The sequence below is a fragment of the Scyliorhinus torazame genome, chromosome 27 (genome assembly GCF_047496885.1).
Source record: "Scyliorhinus torazame isolate Kashiwa2021f chromosome 27, sScyTor2.1, whole genome shotgun sequence".
Classification (NCBI taxonomy): domain Eukaryota; kingdom Metazoa; phylum Chordata; class Chondrichthyes; order Carcharhiniformes; family Scyliorhinidae; genus Scyliorhinus; species Scyliorhinus torazame.
Window position 1 is genome coordinate 30712032 of NC_092733.1, and position 19473 is coordinate 30731504.

Sequence of the window (19473 nt, forward strand, 5' to 3'; positions counted from 1 at the left end):
TCCCCAGCCAATGGTAAGCAGGCAGGTTATAACATCTCTGAATAAAATATATCACCTCACACAAATCTAATATCTTGAAGTTCATTTGCTGATTGCACATCTGTTCTGTAAGCTTCTTTTTAAAAATAGTTTAGTTGAACATTTTTTCAATATAAAAATACAAAACAGATAAACAACCCCCAAAAAACCCACCCCCAGATTTGACCAGTTCCTTGAAATACACGACCAATGGCTGCCAGCCTGTGTAAAACCTCTCGACCAAACCGCTCGACGTGCATTTAATTTTTTCAAGGTACAAAAACCCCATGAGATCCCCGCCCCCCCCCCCAGCCTCGCCGAGGGACTGGATGGAGAAGCTGACCTCATACTCCAACAGAACCTACCTGCGAGCGATCAGCGACGCAAAGGCTAAGACATCCCCTCCGAAACCCTGAAAATGGCTTCCAAGGGACCAGGCTCCAATTTGTAAGATTGCCGACATGGTACAGAAGGAACCCCAAACGTTCGCTACCTTAGGACATTCCCAGAACATATGTACATGCTGCGCTGGGCCCTACGCACACCGCTTCTTCTGTACGTTTCATTGGATATCTTGTCCAATTTCCCCCTCTGTCGTAACCAAATACCCAATGTGATGCTGTCCGCCAATTTTGAAATTGTACCTCCATTTCTTGAGGCCGAATTGTTTATATAAACAGGGAACAAGGGTCTACCGATCCCCCCAGAGCGATGCTTTTCGAGTCTGATCTGAAAATGCCATCTCCGATTGTCCCTCTATACTGCATTAGGGTCAGCTTAGACCGGGGACTTGAACCCACAGCTCTCTGAGTCGGAGGCGAGAGTGATCCCAACTGAGGCAAACCAACCAAGTGCAATCAACCATCCTTGGATCTTGCCACGAGACCTTGCGTGCCCGTTGGACGCCACAGGGGCTGGGGTGCCTTATTGACTCTGTTAATCACATTTTGGTTTGATGTTTTATGTCTCATTTGTGATTCCCTTTTTGTTTTAAGGCAGTTTCCCTTTAAGGGACTGTCCCTTTAATTTGTCCCTCAGTTTTATTTGATTTAATTAACCTGGCTGTGTTATGTTGATCAGAATAGTTGGATCTTAACTAAAAATGCTTCAGTTAACACTGGTGGTCCCATCGGTGTTGAGTTCGTTGATCTTAGGGTGAGTGGGCAGCATGGGGACAGATTTACTACCCTGATACCTCCAAGGAGCTCTGCTCTCTTTGATTAATAGCATTCTCCCCACAAGTGACATTTGGGGCAGCAGGGTGCCCACTCTAACAGGTAGTGCTAGCCACAGGGTAAGGGTTTGTGCACATGCCCAACACGTGTAAGCGACACAGCCTGCGGGCAGACTCTCGGGCACAGCCTGGACGAGGCACTTTGCCATCAGCATTTCACTCACCATTTTGCGCAGCTCCCTCAGCCACTGCTCCTTGAAGTCCCGCCGTTGCTTCTCCAGTTCGTTTTTTCTCAACATCAAAGGCTGTTGGCAGAATTAAGGGGAGAACGATTAAGCGTAGTGTCATGAGAATGCCACTTTAAGAAATATTTGGCTGCAGTGATGTCAGAGTCTGGGTGGAGCTGGGCGGTCTGTCGGCTTTTTACTTTCGTTTTAGGCTGTTTGCTTCAGGGTGTGTTTTAGTTTCGTTTTCAGTGTTGGAGCTGAAGCCAGACAGAGCAGGTGTACTGTTGATCTCTCTGCCATGAAAAGACTGTCTCTTGATCATTTGGTGAATTCAGAATTATAAATGTTCTCAGTAGTGAATGTAAACCTAATGTGCTTCTGTTAAAAGGTGTTTCTTTTGTTCTGGATGTTGTTTGGGAAGTTATTAAGGATTACTTAGTGTTGTATTCTTTGGGGGTTGTATTTGAATTAATGGTTGCTGAGATGTTCACTGTATGTTTTAAAAAGGTTAACTTGAGTTGCTTTAAAACATACCTTTCCATTTCTGCTGTACCACACCTGTAGAGTGGGCCATGTGCTCCCCATACCACAATCTATTAAAAGTTGTGGGTCAGGTGAACTCCATGATACACTTTGGGGTTCTCTAAACCCTGGCCCATAACAGTAGCCCCCTCAAGGAACCAGTGGGTAAACAAACCGGCTCCTGTAGGCTGAAGACCAAGTGCAGTTGAGAATTGGATCTTTATCCGAAGCCGGAAAACCTGCAGGGCTGTGCGGAAAGGTTGGGGGAGTGGGTAGTCAGTGAAATGCTCTTTCAGGGGGCTGGCACAGACGTGGTGGGCTGAATGGCTTCCCTCTATGTTAATGAGAGCACTTCCTTTTTTTAAATTATTCCAATTGAGGGGTAATGTAGCCTGGCCAACCCACCTACTCTGCACACCTTTGGGTTGTGGGGGTGAGACCCGCACACACACGGGGAGAATGTGCAAACTCCACACGGACAGTGACCCAGGGCCGGGATTCGAACCCGGGTCCTTGGCGCCATGAAGCAACAGTGCTAACCACTGCGCCACCATTTCTTTTCCATTTCAACAGAGGAACCTGAGCGCCTGCCTCACTTTCCGACAGGCCTTCCAAGCAGGAGCGGCTCCACAGCAGCACTGACGCCCAGATGGGCTCGAGGGCGAGGACGGAATCAGGTTCAGCCACGGCGCTCCCTCTCGACAGATTGGAGTGAATATCAGAGGGAGAGGTCAGTATCTTCAAGAAGAGGCGAGCAAGACAGCATAAAACTCCTCACTTGCTTCAGCCTTCCCTTCCAAGTATTTTATGTGCTCTGAAAAACCAAGATATGTTGGGCGGCACAGTGCTTAGCACTGCTGCCTCACAGCGCCAGGGACCCGGGTTCGATTCCGGCCTCGGGCGACTGTGTGGAGTTTGCACGTTCTCCCAGTGTCTCCGTGGGTTTCCTCCGGGTGCTCCGGTTTCCTCCCACAAAGATATGCCAGTTAGGTGGATTGGCCACGCTAAAATTGCCCCCAGTGTCCAGGGTTGTACAGTTAGGTTACATTGATCGGGTGGGGGAGTGCGTCTAGGTAGGGTGCCCCTCCAGGGGGTCATAGAACATAGAACTGTACAGCAGTACAGGCCCTTCGGCCCACGATGTTGTGCCGAACTAATGTGAAACTAAGATCAAATTAACCTACTCCCAATCATTCTGGTGCGCTCCATATGAAATGAAAAATGAAATGAAAATCGCTTATTGTCACAAGTAGGCTTCAATGAAGTTACTGTGAAAAGCCCCTAGTCGCCACATTCCGGCGCCTGTTCGGGGAGGCTGGTACGGGAATCGAACCCGCTCTGCTGGCCTGCCTTGGTCTGCTTTCGAAGCCAGCGATTTAGCCCTGTGCTAAATAGCCCCTATGCCTATCCAATAACCGCTTGAAAGTTCCTAAAGTGTCCCGACTCCACTACCATAGCTGGGAGTGCGTTCCACACCCCAACCACTCTCTGAGTAAAGAACCTACCTCTGATATCCCTCCTATATCTTCCACCATGAACCTTATAGTTACGCCCCCTGTCGGTGCAGACTGGATGGGCTGAATGGCCCTTTTCTGCAGTGTATGCGGTTGCCCAAATTCCTAACTTACCACACCTTCTGTGGTGCTCCTTGGTGCCATCTTGTACTCTGGATGGTTTGATATACAGCAGTGAACTGCCATCCTCGTGGCCTCCTGCTCCCAGCATGCTCAAGGAAAGAATTCACTGACCTGCCGCCATGAGTCTATGCGGACTGACCTGCAGGGCTGGCTAGTTAAAACAAAGGGGAAACCGAAATGGAGGCAAGCCAATGAAAGATTATAACGCCTTTCACGTGCAAAATGTCCAAATGCCACAAGACCTGGCCTAACAGCACAGTGGGTGTACCTGCACCACACGGACTGCAGCGGCTCAAGAAGGCGGCTCACCGCCACCTTCTCAAGGGGTAGTTAGGGATGGGCAATAAACGCTGGGCATAGAGAGCGACGCCACCATCCCAGGAATGAATTTTCAAAGATTCCAGAGGATATTCCAAAGTGCGATGAATTACTTTAAACGTGTTTTCACTCCTCTGTAGAAACCAGCTTATACTCAGCTACGAGCAGCAATGAGGTAGATAAGAAATAAGTCAGTCTTTGGTGGTGTTTGAAGGACAACTGCTGACAAGGAAACAGGAGAGAATTCCCCGGCTCTTCAATTAGTGCCGTGGGATCTTAATACCCAATTGAAAAGGCAGACATGGAGTCGGTTTAGCATCACATCTAGGAGAGGGCACTCTGTGACTGTGCGGGCCTCCCCTGTATGTGTGTGCGCAGTGGAAGTTCAGATTGTGTGTCAAAAGTCCAGGCTTGAACCCACGATCTTTTGACTGACAAGTTTCGAGACCGAACGATTCTTAAATGGGCCAACGTTCAAAGGAAGTGGTCGGGATGGAGGATGGGGCTGAAGTAGGCCCCGAATTATCATTAATTCTGTTGCGCGGAGAGAGTGTGACTTGGTGTGACACCGTGTAAAACAAACTGCAAATTCTTCCCACCGCGTTTAGCTTCCCGAGAATTCAGGGATAGAACATAGAACGTACAGTGCAGAAGGAGGCCATTCGACCCATCGAGTCTGCACCGACCCACTCAAGCTCTCACTTCCACCCGATCCCCGTAACCCAATAACCCCTCCTAACCTTTTTTTGTCACTAAGGGCAATTTATCATGACCAATCCACCTAACCTGCACATCTTTGGACTGTGGGAGGAAACCGGAGCACCCGGAGGAAACCCACGCAGACACGGGGAGAATGTGCAAACTCCACACAGACAGTGACCCAGCAGGGAATCGAACCTGGGACCCTGGTGCTGTGAAGCCACAGTGCTAATCACTTGTGCTACCGTGCAGCCCCTGTGGGGAGTCCTGGGTGTAAATAAAACAGACCATCAGGTTCACCGTCGACAATCCTGCCAGTCACAACCATGGCGGAGTCGTTAACTAATCACAGCATCAACCTCCATCAACGAGTCAGCAACATAGAACAGTTACAGCCCAAAAGGAGGCCATGTAGCTCACTCAGCCCGTGCAAGCTCTCTGCAAGAACTCTTTAGCTCAGTGGTGGGCAGCCTGTGACATTTTGTTGACCACTGCCCAGGCGCAGGGTCGCCACGTTCCGCTGGTTTCCGCGGTGTCGTTTTTGTTTTCCTGCCAGTCTGGCTGAAGTGATTCGCCCGTAAAGCGAGGGCGAGCGATCGCTCACAACACTGACTGTGAGAGTCGTGCTGTGTCCACAGTGTTAATATTTCTGTTGCTTTACCACTTGAAGTTAATGACAGTTCGATGAATATATAAATGGTGAAGTATTTTCTATAACCCGTTGTGGAATTTTCGGTGTGTATTAAATGTATTCAATCTCCGTCACGGGGTCACGGTTAGTGAGCAAGCCCGATTTCGCTCGTGGCCCACTGAGATGAGATGAAGGAGGCTCACTCATGCGGCCCTCTCACTGACCTGGATTGTCCATCGCTGCTTCAGCTAGTCCTATTCCCCTTTCCTCGTAACTCTACAATTATTTTTTTCGACCCAATTCCCTTTTGAAAGCCACAATCTCCACAAGTTGTGCAACTTGTCACATTTCAAGTAACACATCCCAGAATGTCTTTTCCTGAATTGCTTCCACAACAGGCCGAGGCTCCACAAAACCGAGGAATGATCAAATAGAGAATTTTGAAGGTGTGAAAGAGGGTTTCGATCGAGGTGACGTGGAGCGAGCGTTTCTACCTGTGTGTGTTGTTATGGGCCTGGGTTTAGAGAACCCCAAAGTGTATCATGGAGTTCACCTGACCCACAACTTTTAATAGATTGTGGTATGGGGAGCACACGGCCCACTCTACAGGTGTGGGACAGCAGAAATGGAAAAGTATTTTTAAAAGCAAAACAATGTTTATTCTATGAACTCAAGTCAACCTTTTAAAACATACAGTGAACATCTTAGCAACCATCAATTCAAATACACCCCCCCCAAAGAGTACAACACTAAATAATTTTTAACATCCATATGACTTAAAATACCTTTTACCAGTAGCACATCAGGTTAAAGTCACTACTGTTATTAGTTTTAAATCACCAGGATCGATTTACAGTTTTTAGGTTAGAGAGAGAGATTCATACACCTTCTGGCTGTGACTGCAGCTATCCAGCTCTGAAAACGAAACTAAAGCACACCCTGCAGCAAACAGCCTAAAACAAAAGTAAAAAGCTGACAGGACAGCCCAGCTCCACCCACACTCTGACATCACTGATAAACACCCATTTCTTAAAGGTACATTTCTTAAACACCCATTTCTTAAAGGTACTCTCACATGACAGTGTAGAGCGGGAGTCCAAATCGAGAAGTCAAACCCATAAGATACAACTTGTAAATCCAGCGAGGAATTCAGGAGAAGCTGCTCTACTCAAGAGAAGTGGTTAAGAAATGGAACTCAGTACCACAAGACGTATGTGAGGCGAATATGATGTAACCAAGGGGAAGCGAGGTCAGCTGACGAGGAAGAGAGGAATAGAAGGAAATACTATTCAGAGGAAAAAAACAGTTCAATATTTTCAAATCCCAGCAAAAACAAAATCAGTAATACTGACACCAACACAACCGTTATTCCATTTTAAGGTATAACGAGAACAGTTTGGACAAGTTGTACAATTACCCTTCATTTCCAATTTTGACAGGTATTGCCTTTTGGTAGCTTGTGTGGAGCATAAATTCCAGCACAAAACATTTGGGATAAATTTGGTGCTGTAAATTCTATTGGAACGACACATTGATTCGACACCACCTGTCCTAACTTTGAGAAGTAGAATACAACCAAAGTTAGTCACCGAAGCCCTCACCTGGATGTATTTATTGTGCTGCAATGATGTTCTGGTGTCAATTGTCCTCTGCCCAAGCTGGATGTCATGCTGAAGGGTCATCGTGTAGACGTATTGAAAAGGCATGAATTTCTGTCGGAACAAGGAGGTTAGTGGATCATCTTTAAGCATCGTAATCACTCCCCACACGTTCCAGAATCTTTGATATATCTCAGGATAGTGACAAGACTGAAACCCAAGTTGCCCGCTCTCAGAATGTTTGCTCCGTTTCATTACAGAATCTGGGAGGGCTCAGGGGCAGCACAGTGGTTAGCACTGTGGCTTCACAGCTCCAGGGTCCCTGGTTCGACTCCCCGCTGGGTCACTGTCTGTGCGGAGTCTGCATGTTCTCCCCGTGTCTGCGTGGGTTTCCTCCGGGTGCTCCGGTTTCCTCCCACAAGTCCCGAAAGACGCGCTGTTAGGTGAATTGGACATTCTGAATTCTCCCTCTGTGTACCCGAACAGGCGCCAGAATGTGGCGACTAGGGGATTTTCACAGTAACTTCATTGCAGTGTTAATGTAAGCCTACTTGTGACAATAAAGATTATTATTATTAGATAAAGTCCCCACTGTAATGTACTGATGGGATGAAACTTGATTCAGCACTTGAATGGGGACATAGAGTCATGGAATTCTCACAGTGCACAAGGAGGCCATTCGGCCCATCGAGTCTGCACAGACCCTCTGAAAGAGCACCCAACCTAGGCCCCACCCATCCCATCGCGGTAACCCTATAACCCCACCTAACCTGCACATCCCTAAACACTAAGGGGCAATTCTTTGCACATCTTTGGACTGTAAGAGGAAACCGGAGCACCCGGAGGAAAACCACGCAGACACGGGGAGAACGTACAGACTTCGCACAGACAATGACCCAAGCCGCGAATCGAATCCGGGTCCCTGGCGCTGTGAGGTAGCAGTGCTAACCACTGTGCCACCGTGCCAGACGTATGATACTCTGGAGAGTCAACACACTCTGAATTTGCTGCCTCACACTTGCTGGGCAGAGGTGAAAAATGAAAATCGCTTATTGTCACAAGTAGGCTTCAATTAAGTTACTGTGAAAAGCCCCTAGTCGCCATATTCCGCGCCTGTTCGGGGAGGCTGGTACAGGCTGGTCATGGTTTTAATCCCCAGTCCAGGAGCGATGGGGTTATCCAGGCTGACCCTTCAATGAAGTTAGAGGATGTGGCTCTGAAGCAGAGTCACACGGACTCGAGATGTGAACTTTCTTTCTCTCTGTCTGCAGGCGCTGCCTGACCCGCTGAGCTTTTCCAGCATTTTCTGTTTTTATTTCAGATTTCCAGCATGTCAGTTAATAACTGGAATATTAAGCTAGTCTTAGAAGTGACCGTTAACAACTAGCACTGGTTGATATTAAAAAAAAACACCTCACACCTCCAGGGACCTGGGTTAAATTCCGGCCTCGGGTGACTGTCAGTGTGAAGGTTGCACCTTCTCCCCGTGTCTGTGTGGGTTTCCTCCAAGCTGTGCAGGTTAGGTGGGTTGGCCATGCTAAATTGCTCCTTAATGCGAGGTTCCAGAGCAGGGGATAGGCCTAAGTGGGGTGGTCTTTCAAAGCTGACCCGATGCGCTGCATCGCCTCTGTACTGCAGGGATTCTTTGATTCTATGATAAGAATTAAAGACAAATGGACCGATGGGGGAAGGGGAGGGGATCTGTTATTAAGCAGTTTTTTTGGGGGGGGAGGGGCAGCATGATGGGTCATCGAATCCTCCACTGGGTCTCAAACACTAGCCCTCAAACTCAAATAAATTTGATCAGGACAGACGCACGGAAAATCCTGGTGCAGGCCGGGCCTCGTGACGAAAGCAGTCCGGGGTTGTCCAATGAACCCAAATTTGAAGTTGGGTTGACCTGGGCATTCAGTGGCCTCGCTACGCCCCACCAAACAGCATTCAGGCCAACGGCCAGTCCTTTTGCTCTTGGTGCAGTTGAACGAGGGGCGGGCGTCGGAACGCCTTACCTCTTGGCTGATCGAACTCTTGGTCGCTTCGGACATCCTCACCATGTTCTTCGAGAATTCAATCTCTGCAAAAGCAAGGGCATCGTTAGGAGCATCACGCCACGGGGTGACATTTGCACCCATTTCCGTGCTAAAGCTTTATTCTGAGGATAGAATGGAGTCAGTATATAGAAGAGGGAAGGTGGTTTTCTAACTGTGAGTCAACAGTGGGTGAAGAGCCAGTAAAACAATGTAATAAGTCACAGTGATGGGCCCATTACCATTCCATTAAATTGGACCAACTAATCAATGCCATGTTTCGCCCCACATGTACGTCCTCCAGCCTTACCACAAATCCCTTTATTCCTTATGTGGGGAGGTGGTGGTAACATCACTGGACTCGTAATCCAGAGGCCTAGCAGCTGGCAAAATTTAAATTCATACATTACATAGACTACATCGAACTCCGACAGTACAGGAGGCCATTCGGCCCATCGAGTCTGCACCGCCCCTCTGAAAGAGCACTCTACCCACTCCCACTTCCCCCCTCCCTAGCCCCACAGCCCCACCTAACCTGCATACGTTTGGACACTAAGGGGGAATTTTAGCACGGCCAACCCGCCTAACCTGTACGTCTTAAGGAGGAAAATGAAAAAGACGCACAATTCTTTTAACCCCCAATGATTTTGCTCCAGAGTTTTGCGTCCAGCAGTGCTCCCGAGATTAAGCTTCGATTCCTGCAGCTTTGAGTAACCTCGCTTTTCAATCAATATAAAGCCAGTCTCAGGAATGATGACAACAAAACTGTCATTTTGTTCTGTAAAACCCCATCTGGTTCACTAATGTCCTTCAGGGAAGGAAATCTGCCGTCCTTGCCCTGTCTGGCCTACCTGTGACTCCAGAGCCACAGCCAATGTGGTTGACTCTTAACTGTCCCTCTGAAATGTTCCACACAGTTCCGGGGTAATTAGCTTGGCGCAACAAATGATGGCCCAGCCAGTGACCCCCCCAAATCCCAGGAAAGTGTGAAGACTTCCTCCCTTGCATACTTACCCAGCATCCCTTTAAAAGCATCAGGAATATTCACCGAATGATTTGAGCCACAAGGGGCAGAAGCCATCAGCTTTTACCTCCGACCTGGACGCTGCCACGGACCCGGCAATTCTCCAGGCCGTATCGGCAGCTCGAGCTGGGAGCTCTACGCTACCTTCCTGCTCGCCCCCAGCAAAACGGGGAATCGGTGGCCGTCGTGCGCCGGTTTTCACTGTTCCCAAGCCGGCGTGGGGACACGGGGCGGGATTCTCCAATAATGGGGCTATGTCCCCATGCCGACGTGAAAACTGGCGCCAACCCACTCCGGCGTCAACGGCCCCCGAAAGTGAGGAATTCTCCCCTTTCTAGGGGGGCTAGAGTGGTTCCCGCAGCTCCAGCCGGCGGCGAACGGCCCGCGCGGGTTGGCGCATGCGCGGAACGGCCGCCGTATTTCCGCGCGTGCGCGGGGGTTCCCTTCTCCGCCCAGGCCCCCGGGCAATATGGCGGAACCCTACAGGGGCACGGCGCTGAGTAAAGTAGGCCCCCACAGAACCAGCCCGTCCGCCGATCAGTAGGCCCCAATCGCGGGCCAGGCCACCATGCCCCCCCCCCCCCCCCCGGGGTCGGAACCCCCCGCCCTCCCTCCAGGACGGCCCCCGCGCACTTACCTTCCAGGTCCCGCCGTGTGGGAGGTGAGTAATCCACGCCGGCGGGAATCGGCCAGACCCGTTAGCCACTCGGCCAATCGGGGCCCCCGGAGAATCACCGGGGGGGGGGGGGGGGGGGGCGCTGTCAACAGCCCCCGACCGGCGCAGCGGGAATCCAGCGGGCGCCCAAAAAAGGGTGCCGGCGAATAGGGAAGCTGGAGTCAGTGCGGGAATCCAGCCCACAAAGTGTCCTGACCCAAACTGGCCCACTCCCCAGCTTTACCTGTGGCAGGGAAGCCGGCGGGCATCCCTCCCCAAGGAGGCGGACTGCAACTTTAAATGTGCTGTGAGCCGGGTTGCCTGGGCGTGGGAATTCTGGCAGCCTCGTCAGGCGAGGGATTGAAGAAGCCCAGGAGATGCCCATCCTGATTCTTCAAGCTGATTCCCCCACCAACTATTTTGATCAACCCAAAAGGCCAGTTAAGCTAAATCAAATAAGCTGAGGGACAAATTAAAGGGACAGTCCCTTAAAAGAAAACTGCCGTAAACAAAAAGCGAGTCACAAATGAGACTTAAAACATCAAATCACAATGTGACTGATGGGGTCAATAAGACTCCCCAGCGCCTGCCGCACCCAATGGGCATGGAAGGCCTCAGGGGCGCTAGTATTCTACCCGTGCGAAGTAAAAAGGGAATCCATGGTAAGCAGCGAGTGCTGAAAGAGGGTAGGGATAGGCATCTAAAAAAAACAAAGAAGTAAACTAGAAGCTCAAACCTACCTTGGGAATCCGCTATTCATAAAGACACACGGGCCATAATGGGCCAAATGTTGCTGTAGCAGCATTGGCGAAACTGTCGGCATTCGCTGTCATTACTGCACGGGAGCCGTCGGCAATTACTGTAGCCTGCACTAGTGCAGTTAAATGCAGGAACGTACCATCAGTGGTTGTGCACTTCTCCAGCCCAAAGGTTGGTGCTGAATGCTCCTGTTTCCAAAGAGGATTCCTCAGAATGCCTACAGTGCAGATCCGGCCCATCGAGTCTGCACTAACCCTCCGGAAGAGTACCCTCCCGAGGCCCACTCCCCCGCCCTATTCCCGTAACCCCAGTTACCCTCCATGTCTTTGGACACTGCAAAGCAATTTAGCATGGCCAGTCCTGCACATCTTTGGACTGTGGAAGGAAACCAAAGCACCCAGAAGAAAGCCACACATATACAGGGAGAATGTGCAAACTCCACATTGAGAGCCACCCGAGGTCGGACTCGAACCCGGGGCCCTGCCGCTGAGAGGCAGCAGCGCTAACTACGCTGCGACTTTGGTGAAAGTGGCTCTCGCATTGAAAGAGCTTCAATCTGCTAAGGCCCCAGGGAGGGACTTGAAAACTTGCTGATGGATCCGCTGATTGGCACTCATGGGGAGCCAGTCTACTGCCGCAGACACTCCGAGAAGCAAATATGTCCTTAATTCTGAAGGCAGGAAAGAATTCTGAAGGATGCGCATTAGATTTCGCTCCTGAATGTCGATTTGAAGTTGTTGTTTAAAGTGTTAGAGCAGCACGTGAAGGGAGCTCCCCCTCTGATCATCCCAGGTGATCAGACTGGGTTCGTACAGGAATTCCCGTAACCATGTCAGGAGACTATTGAATGATCTTCAGGGTCTGTCAAACACAGACACTGGGATGGGTTAGTGATCTCTGAGGACGCAGAGAAAGTTTGGATTGGGTGGAGTGGAATGATTTACTTTATACACTGCGGAGGGTTGGGTTGAGAGGGGAGTATGTTAAGTGGATACAGCTGCTTTCTATAAGGCAATGCGAACCGGTGGTTATAGGTCTGGGAATGTTTGCCTCCAACTAGGGAGTAGGTGGTGTGCCTGTTGTTGTTTGCAATGCAACAGTGGCAGCACGGTAGCATAGTGGATAGCACAATTGCTTCACAGCTCCAGGGTCCCAGGTTCGATTCCCGGCTTGGGTCACTGTCTGTGCGGAGTCTGCACGTCCTCCCCATGTCTGCGTGGGTTTCCTCCGGGTGCTCCGGTTTCCTCCCACATCCCAAAGATGTGCAGGTTAGGTGGATTGGCCATGGTAAATTGCCCATAGTGTCCAAAATTGCCCTTAGTGTTGGGTGGGGTTACTGGGTTATGGGGATAGGGTGGAGATGTGGGCCTGGGTAGGGTGCTCTTTCCAAGAACCGGTGCAGACTTGATGGGCCGAATGGCATCCTTCTGCACTGTAAATTCTATGTAGCCCCGGGCAGAGGCAATCACACAGGATCCTAGAGTTTTTTGGGTTACATAGTGGAGAGAAACAACATGAGATCAAGCTAAATGAGGACGATGTGTTTACCTTTTTGTCTAAGCTGGACGTTTCAGTTACTGCTGTTATTAACGTGGTGGATCGGACACATCCGGTGGCTAGGGCATTGGGTAGGCAGAGCGAGGCCTTCCCTCGTTTTCTAATATTCTATACAAGTTGTCCCTTCGGGCTTTACCTCTCTGGGAATAGTGGTTACCCCACCCCCCCCCTGCTCTCGCACCCCTCCTTCGGACATTTGAGTGGGGAAAATTTCCTCCTAACTGGGTCTATCAGGTGGGACCTGTTCTGTTGGTCCTGCTTGCTAATTTTGTGGTTGGGCAGGATAATACTGATTAAGAGGAATGTGTTGCCTAGGTTACTGTATCCTTTACAAATGCTGCGGTCTGTAGAGAATGTGTGCGGTGAATTTGTGTGCGGTGTATAGAGAATGTTAGCGGTCTAAAGAGACTGTGTGCGGTGTATAGAGAACGTGGGCGGTCTATAGGGAATGTGTGCGGTGTATAGAGAATGCGTGCGGTGTAGAGAGAATGTGTGCGGTGTATAGAGAATGCATGCGGTGTATAGAGAATGCGTGCGGTGTATAGAGAATGCGTGCGGTGTATAGAGAATGTGTGCGGTGTATAGAGAATGTGTGTGGTGTATAGAGAATGTGTGCGATGTATAGAGAACGCGTGCAGTGTATAGAGAATGCGTGCGGTCTGTAGAGAATGTGTGCGGTGTATAGAGAATGCGTGCGATGTATAGAGAATGCGTGCAGTGTATAGAGAATGCGTGCGGTCTATAGAGAATGTGTGAGGTGTATAGAGAATGTGTGCGGTGTATAGAGAATGTGTGCGGTCTATAGAGAATGTGTGCGGTGTATAGAGAATGTGTGCGGTGTATAGAGAATGCGTGCGGTCTATAGAGAATTTGTGAGGTGTATAGAGAATGTGTGCGGTGTAGAGAGAATGTGTGTGGTGTATAGAGAATGTGTGCAGTGTATAGAGAATGCGTGCAGTGTATAGAGAATGCGTGCGGTCTATAGAGAATGTGTGAGGTGTAGAGAGAATGCGTGCGGTGTATAGAGAATGTGTGCGGTCTATAGAGAATGTGTGCGGTGTATAGAGAATGTGTGCGGTGTATAGAGAATGTGTGCAGTGTATAGAGAATGCGTGCGGTGTATAGAGAATGTGTGCGGTGTATAGAGAATGTGTGCGGTGTATAGAGAATGTGTGCGGTGTATAGAGAATGTGTGCGGTGTATAGAGAATGTGTGCGGTCTATAGAGAATGCGTGCGGTGTGTAGAGAATGTGTGCGGTGTATAGAGAATGCATGCGGTGTATAGAGAATGCGTGCGGTGTATAGAGAATGTGTGCGGTGTATAGAGAATGCGTGCGGTGTATAGAGAATGTGTGCGGTGTATAGAGAATGCGTGCGGTGTATAGAGAATGTGTGCGGTCTATAGAGAATGCGTGCGGTCTATAGAGAATGCGTGCGGTGTGTAGAGAATGTGTGCGGTGTATAGAGAATGCGTGCGGTGTATAGAGAATGCATGCGGTGTATAGAGAATGCGTGCGGTGTATAGAGAATGTGTGCGGTGTATAGAGAATGTGTGCGGTGTATAGAGAATGTGTGAGGTGTATAGAGAATGTGTGCGGTGTATAGAGAATGCGTGCGGTGTATAAAGAATGTGTGCGGTGTATAGAGAATGTGTGCGGTGTATAGAGAATGTGTGCGGTGTGTAGAGAATGCGTGCGGTGTATAGAGAATGCGTGCGGTGTATAGAGAATGCGTGCGGTGTATAGAGAATGTGTGCGGTCTATAGAGAATGCGTGCGGTGTGTAGAGAATGTGGGCGGTGTATAGAGAATGCGTGCAGTGTATAGAGAATGCATGCAGTGTATAGAGAATGCGTGCGGTGTATAGAGAATGCGTGCGGTGTATAGAGAATGTGTGCGGTGTATAGAGAATGTGTGCGGTCTATAGAGAATGCGTGCGGTGTGTAGAGAATGTGTGCGGTGTATAGAGAATGTGTGCGGTCTATAGAGAATGCGTGCGGTGTGTAGAGAATGCGTGCGGTGTATAGAGAATGTGTGCGGTCTATAGAGAATGCGTGCGGTGTATAGAGAATGCGTGCGGTGTATAGAGAATGTGTGCGGTCTATAGAGAATGCGTGCGGTGTGTAGAGAATGTGTGCGGTGTATAGAGAATGCGTGCAGTGTATAGAGAATGCATGCGGTGTATAGAGAATGCGTGCGGTGTATAGAGAATGCGTGCGGTGTATAGAGAATGTGTGCGGTGTATAGAGAATGTGTGCGGTGTAGAGAGAATGCGAGCGGTGTATAGAGAATGTGTGAGGTGTATAGAGAATGTGTGCGGTGTATAGAGAATGTGTGCGGTGTATAGAGAATGCGTGCGGTGTATAAAGAATGTGTGCGGTGTATAGAGAATGTGTGCGGTGTATAGAGAATGTGTGCGGTGTGTAGAGAATGCGTGCGGTGTATAGAGAATGCGTGCGGTGTATAGAGAATGTGTGCGGTGTATAGAGAATGCGTGCGGTGTATAGAGAATGTGTGAGGTGTATAGAGAATGTGTGCGGTCTATAGAGAATGTGTGCGGTGTATAGAGAATGTGTGTGGTGTATAGAGAATGTGTGCGGTGTATAGAGAATGTGTGCAGTGTATAGAGAATGCGTGCGGTGTATAGAGAATGTGTGCGGTCTATAGAGAATGCGTGCGGTGTGTAGAGAATGTGTGCGGTGGATAGAGAATGCATGCGGTGTATAGAGAATGCGTGCGGTGTATAAAGAATGTGTGCGGTGTATAGAGAATGTGTGCGGTGTATCGAGAATATGTGCGGTGTATAGAGAATGCGTGCGGTGTATAGAGAATGCGTGCGGTGTATAGAGAATGTGTGTGGTGTATAGAGAATGCGTGCGGTGTATAGAGAATGTGTGAGGTGTATAGAGAATGCGTGCGGTGTAGAGAGAATGCGTGCGGTGTATAGAGAATGTGTGCGGTGTAGAGAGAATGCGTGCGGTGTATAGAGAATGTGTGCGGTGTATAGAGAATGTGTGCGGTCTATAGAGAATGCGTGCGGTGTGTAGAGAATGTGTGCGGTGTATAGAGAATGCGTGCGGTGTATAGAGAATGCATGCAGTGTATAGAGAATGCGTGCGGTGTATAGAGAATGTGTGCTGTGTATAGAGAATGTGTGCGGTGTATAGAGAATGTGTGCGGTGTAGAGAGAATGCGAGCGGTGTATAGAGAATGTGTGCGGTGTATAGAGAATGTGTGCGGTGTATAGAGAATGCGTGCAGTGTATAAAGAATGTGTGCGGTGTATAGAGAATGTGTGCGGTGTATCGAGAATGTGTGCGGTGTGTAGAGAATGTGTGCCGTGTATAGAGAATGTGTGAGGTGTATAGAGAATGTGTGCGGTGTAGAGAGAATGCGTGCGGTGTATAGAGAATGTGTGCGGTGTAGAGAGAATGCGTGCGGTGTATAGAGAATGTGTGCGGTGTATAGAGAATGCGTGCGGTGTATAGAGAATGTGTGCGGTGTGTAGAGAATGTGTGCGGTGTATAGAGAATGTGTGAGGTGTATAGAGAATGCGTGCGGTGTATAGAGAATGCGTGCGGTGTGTAGAGAATGTGTGCGGTGTATAGAGAATGCGTGCGGTGTATAGAGAATGCATGCAGTGTATAGAGAATGCGTGTGGTGTATAGAGAATGTGTGCTGTGTATAGAGAATGTGTGCGGTGTATAGAGAATGTGTGCGGTGTAGAGAGAATGCGAGCGGTGTATAGAGAATGTGTGAGGTGTATAGAGAATGTGTGCGGTGTATAGAGAACGTGTGCGGTGTATAGAGAACGTGTGCGGTGTATAGAGAATGCGTGCGGTGTATAAAGAATGTGTGCGGTGTATAGAGAATGTGTGCGGTGTATCGAGAATGTGTGCGGTGTGTAGAGAATGTGTGCGGTGTATAGAGAATGTGTGAGGTGTATAGAGAATGTGTGCGGTGTATAGAGAATGCGTGCGTTGTGTAGAGAATGTGTGCGCTGTATAGAGAATGCATGCGGTGTAGAGAGAATGCGTGCGGTGTAGAGAGAATGCGAGCGGTGTATAGAGAACGTGTGCGGTGTATAGAGAATCCGTGCGGTGTAGAGAGAATGTGTGCGGTGTATAGAGAATGTGTGAGGTGTATAGAGAATGTGTGCGGTGTAGAGAGAATGTGTGCGGTGTAGAGAGAATGCGTGCGGTGTAGAGAGAATGCGAGCGGTGTATAGAGAATGTGTGCAGTGTATAGAGAATGTGTGCAGTGTATAGAGAATGCGTGCGGTGTATGGAGAATGCGTGCGGTGTATAGAGAATGCGTGCGGTGTATAGAGAATGCGTGCGGTGTATAGAGAACGTGTGCGGTGTATAGAGAATGCGTGCGGTGTATAGAGAATGCGTGCGGTGTATAGAGAATGCGTGCGGTGTATAGAGAATGCGTGCGGTGTATAGAGAATGTGTGCGGTGTATAGAGAACGTGTGCGGTGTATAGAGAATGTGTGCGGTGTATAGAGAATCCGTGCGGTGTAGAGAGAATGTGTGCGGTGTATAGAGAATGTGTGCGGTCTATAGAGAATGCGTGCAGTGTATAGAGAATGCGTGCGGTGTATAGAGAATGCGTGCGGTGTATAGAGAATGCGTGCGGTGTATAGAGAATGCGTGCGGTGTATAGAGAATGTGTGCAGTGTATAGAGAACGTGTGCGGTGTATAGAGAATCCGTGCGGTGTAGAGAGAATGTGTGCGGTGTATAGAGAATGCGTGCGGTGTATAGAGAATGCGTGCGGTGTATAGAGAATGTGTGCGGTGTATAGAGAATGTGTGCGGTGTATAGAGAATGTGTGCGGTGTATATAGAATGTGTGCGGTGTATAGAGAATGCGTGCGGTGTATAGAGAATGCGTGCGGTGTATAGAGAATGTGTGCAGTGTGTAGAGAATGCATAGGGTGTATAGAGAATGCGTGCGGTGTATAGAGAATGCATGCGGTGTATAGAGAATGCGTGCGGTGTAGAGAGAATGTGAGCGGTGTATAGAGAATGTGTGCAGTGTGTAGAGAATGCATAGGGTGCATAGAGAATGCGTGCGGTGTATAGAGAATGCATGCGGTGTATGGAGAATGCGTGCGGTGTATAGAGAATGCGTGCGGTGTATAGAGAATGCGTGCGGTGTATAGAGAATGCATGCGGTGTATAGAGAATGCGTGCGGTGTATAGAGAATGTGTGAGGTCTATAGAGAATGTGTGCGGTCTATAGAGAATGTGTGCGGTTTATAGAGAATGTGTGCTGTCGATAGAGAATGTGTGCGGTCTATAGAGAATGCGAGCGGTCTATAGAGAATGTGTGCAGTGTATAGAGAATGTGTGCGGTATAGAGAGAATGCATGCGGTGTAGAGAGAATGCGTGCGGTGTATAGAGAATGCGTGCGGTGTATAGAGAATGCGTGCGGTGTATAGAGAATGCGTGCGGTGTGAAGAGAATGTGTGTGGTGTATCGAGAATGCGTGCGGTGTATAGAGAATGCGTGCGGTGTATTGAGAATGCGTGCGGTGTTTCGAGAATGTGTGCAGTGTAGAGAGAATGTGTGCGGTATAGAGAGAATGCATGCGGTGTCGAGAGAATGCGTGCGGTGTATAGAGAATGCGTGCGGTGTATAGAGAATGCGTGCGGTGTATAGAGAATGCGTGCGGTGTGTAGAGAATGTGTGTGGTGTATAGAGAATGCGTGCGGTGTATAGAGAATGCGTGCGGTGTATTGAGAATGCGTGCGGTGTTTCGAGAATGGGTGCGGTGTAGAGAGAATGTGTGCGGTTTATAGAGAATGTGTGCTGTCGATAGAGAATATGTGCGGTGTATAGAGAATGTGTGCGGTGTATAGAGAATATGTGCGGTGTATAGAGAATGCATGCGGTGTATAGAGAATGTGTGCGGTCTATAGAGAATGCGAGCGGTCTATAGAGAATGTGTGCAGTGTATAGAGAATGTGTGCGGTATAGAGAGAATGCATGCGGTGTATAGAGAATGCGTGCGGTGTATAGAGAATGCGTGCGGTGTATAGAGAATGCGTGCGGTGTATAGAGAATGCGTGCGGTGTATAGAGAATGCGTGCGGTGTATAGAGAATGTGTGCGGTATAGAGAGAATGCGAGCGGTGTATAGAGAATGCGTGCGGTGTATAGAGAATGCGTGCGGTGTATAGAGAATGCGTGCGGTGTATAGAGAATGCGTGCGGTGTATGGAGAATGCGTGCGGTGTATAGAGAATGCGTGCGGTGTATAGAGAATGTGTGCAGTGTATAGAGAATGCGTGCGGTGTATGGAGAATGCGTGCGGTGTATAGAGAATGCGTGCGGTGTATAGAGAATGCGTGCGGTGTATAGAGAATGCGTGCGGTGTATGGAGAATGTGTGCGGTGTAGAGAGAATGTGTGCGGTGTACAGAGAATGTGTGCAATGTATACAGAATGTGTGCGGTGTATAGAGAATGTGTGCGGTGTATAGAGAATGTGTGCGGTGTATAGAGAATGCGTGCGGTGTATAGAGAATGCGTGCGGTGTATGGAGAATGTGTGCGGTGTAGAGAGAATGTGTGCGGTGTAGAGAGAATGTGTGCGGTGTATAGAGAATGTGTGCGGTGTATAGAG

General features: G+C 49.1%; 1 protein-coding gene across 5 annotated transcripts in view; it reads right to left on the reverse strand.

Annotated features, from left to right (window-relative positions):
- The window catches only part of gmip (GEM interacting protein), a 205276-nt gene that overhangs the window by 46656 nt on the left and 139147 nt on the right, over window positions 1–19473 (reverse strand). For 4 of the 5 annotated variants that reach the window (XM_072491209.1, XM_072491210.1, XM_072491211.1 and 1 more), the window contains 3 exons: window positions 8834–8898; window positions 6828–6938; window positions 1417–1497 (listed from right to left, as the gene is read on the reverse strand). In XM_072491209.1, coding sequence (XP_072347310.1) covers window positions 1417–1497; window positions 6828–6938; window positions 8834–8898 — 257 coding nt within the window. Of the gene's footprint in view, window positions 1–1416; window positions 1498–6827; window positions 6939–8833; window positions 8899–11270; window positions 11359–19473 lie in introns of those variants that run through there. The other variant, XM_072491213.1, reaches the window with a different exon arrangement.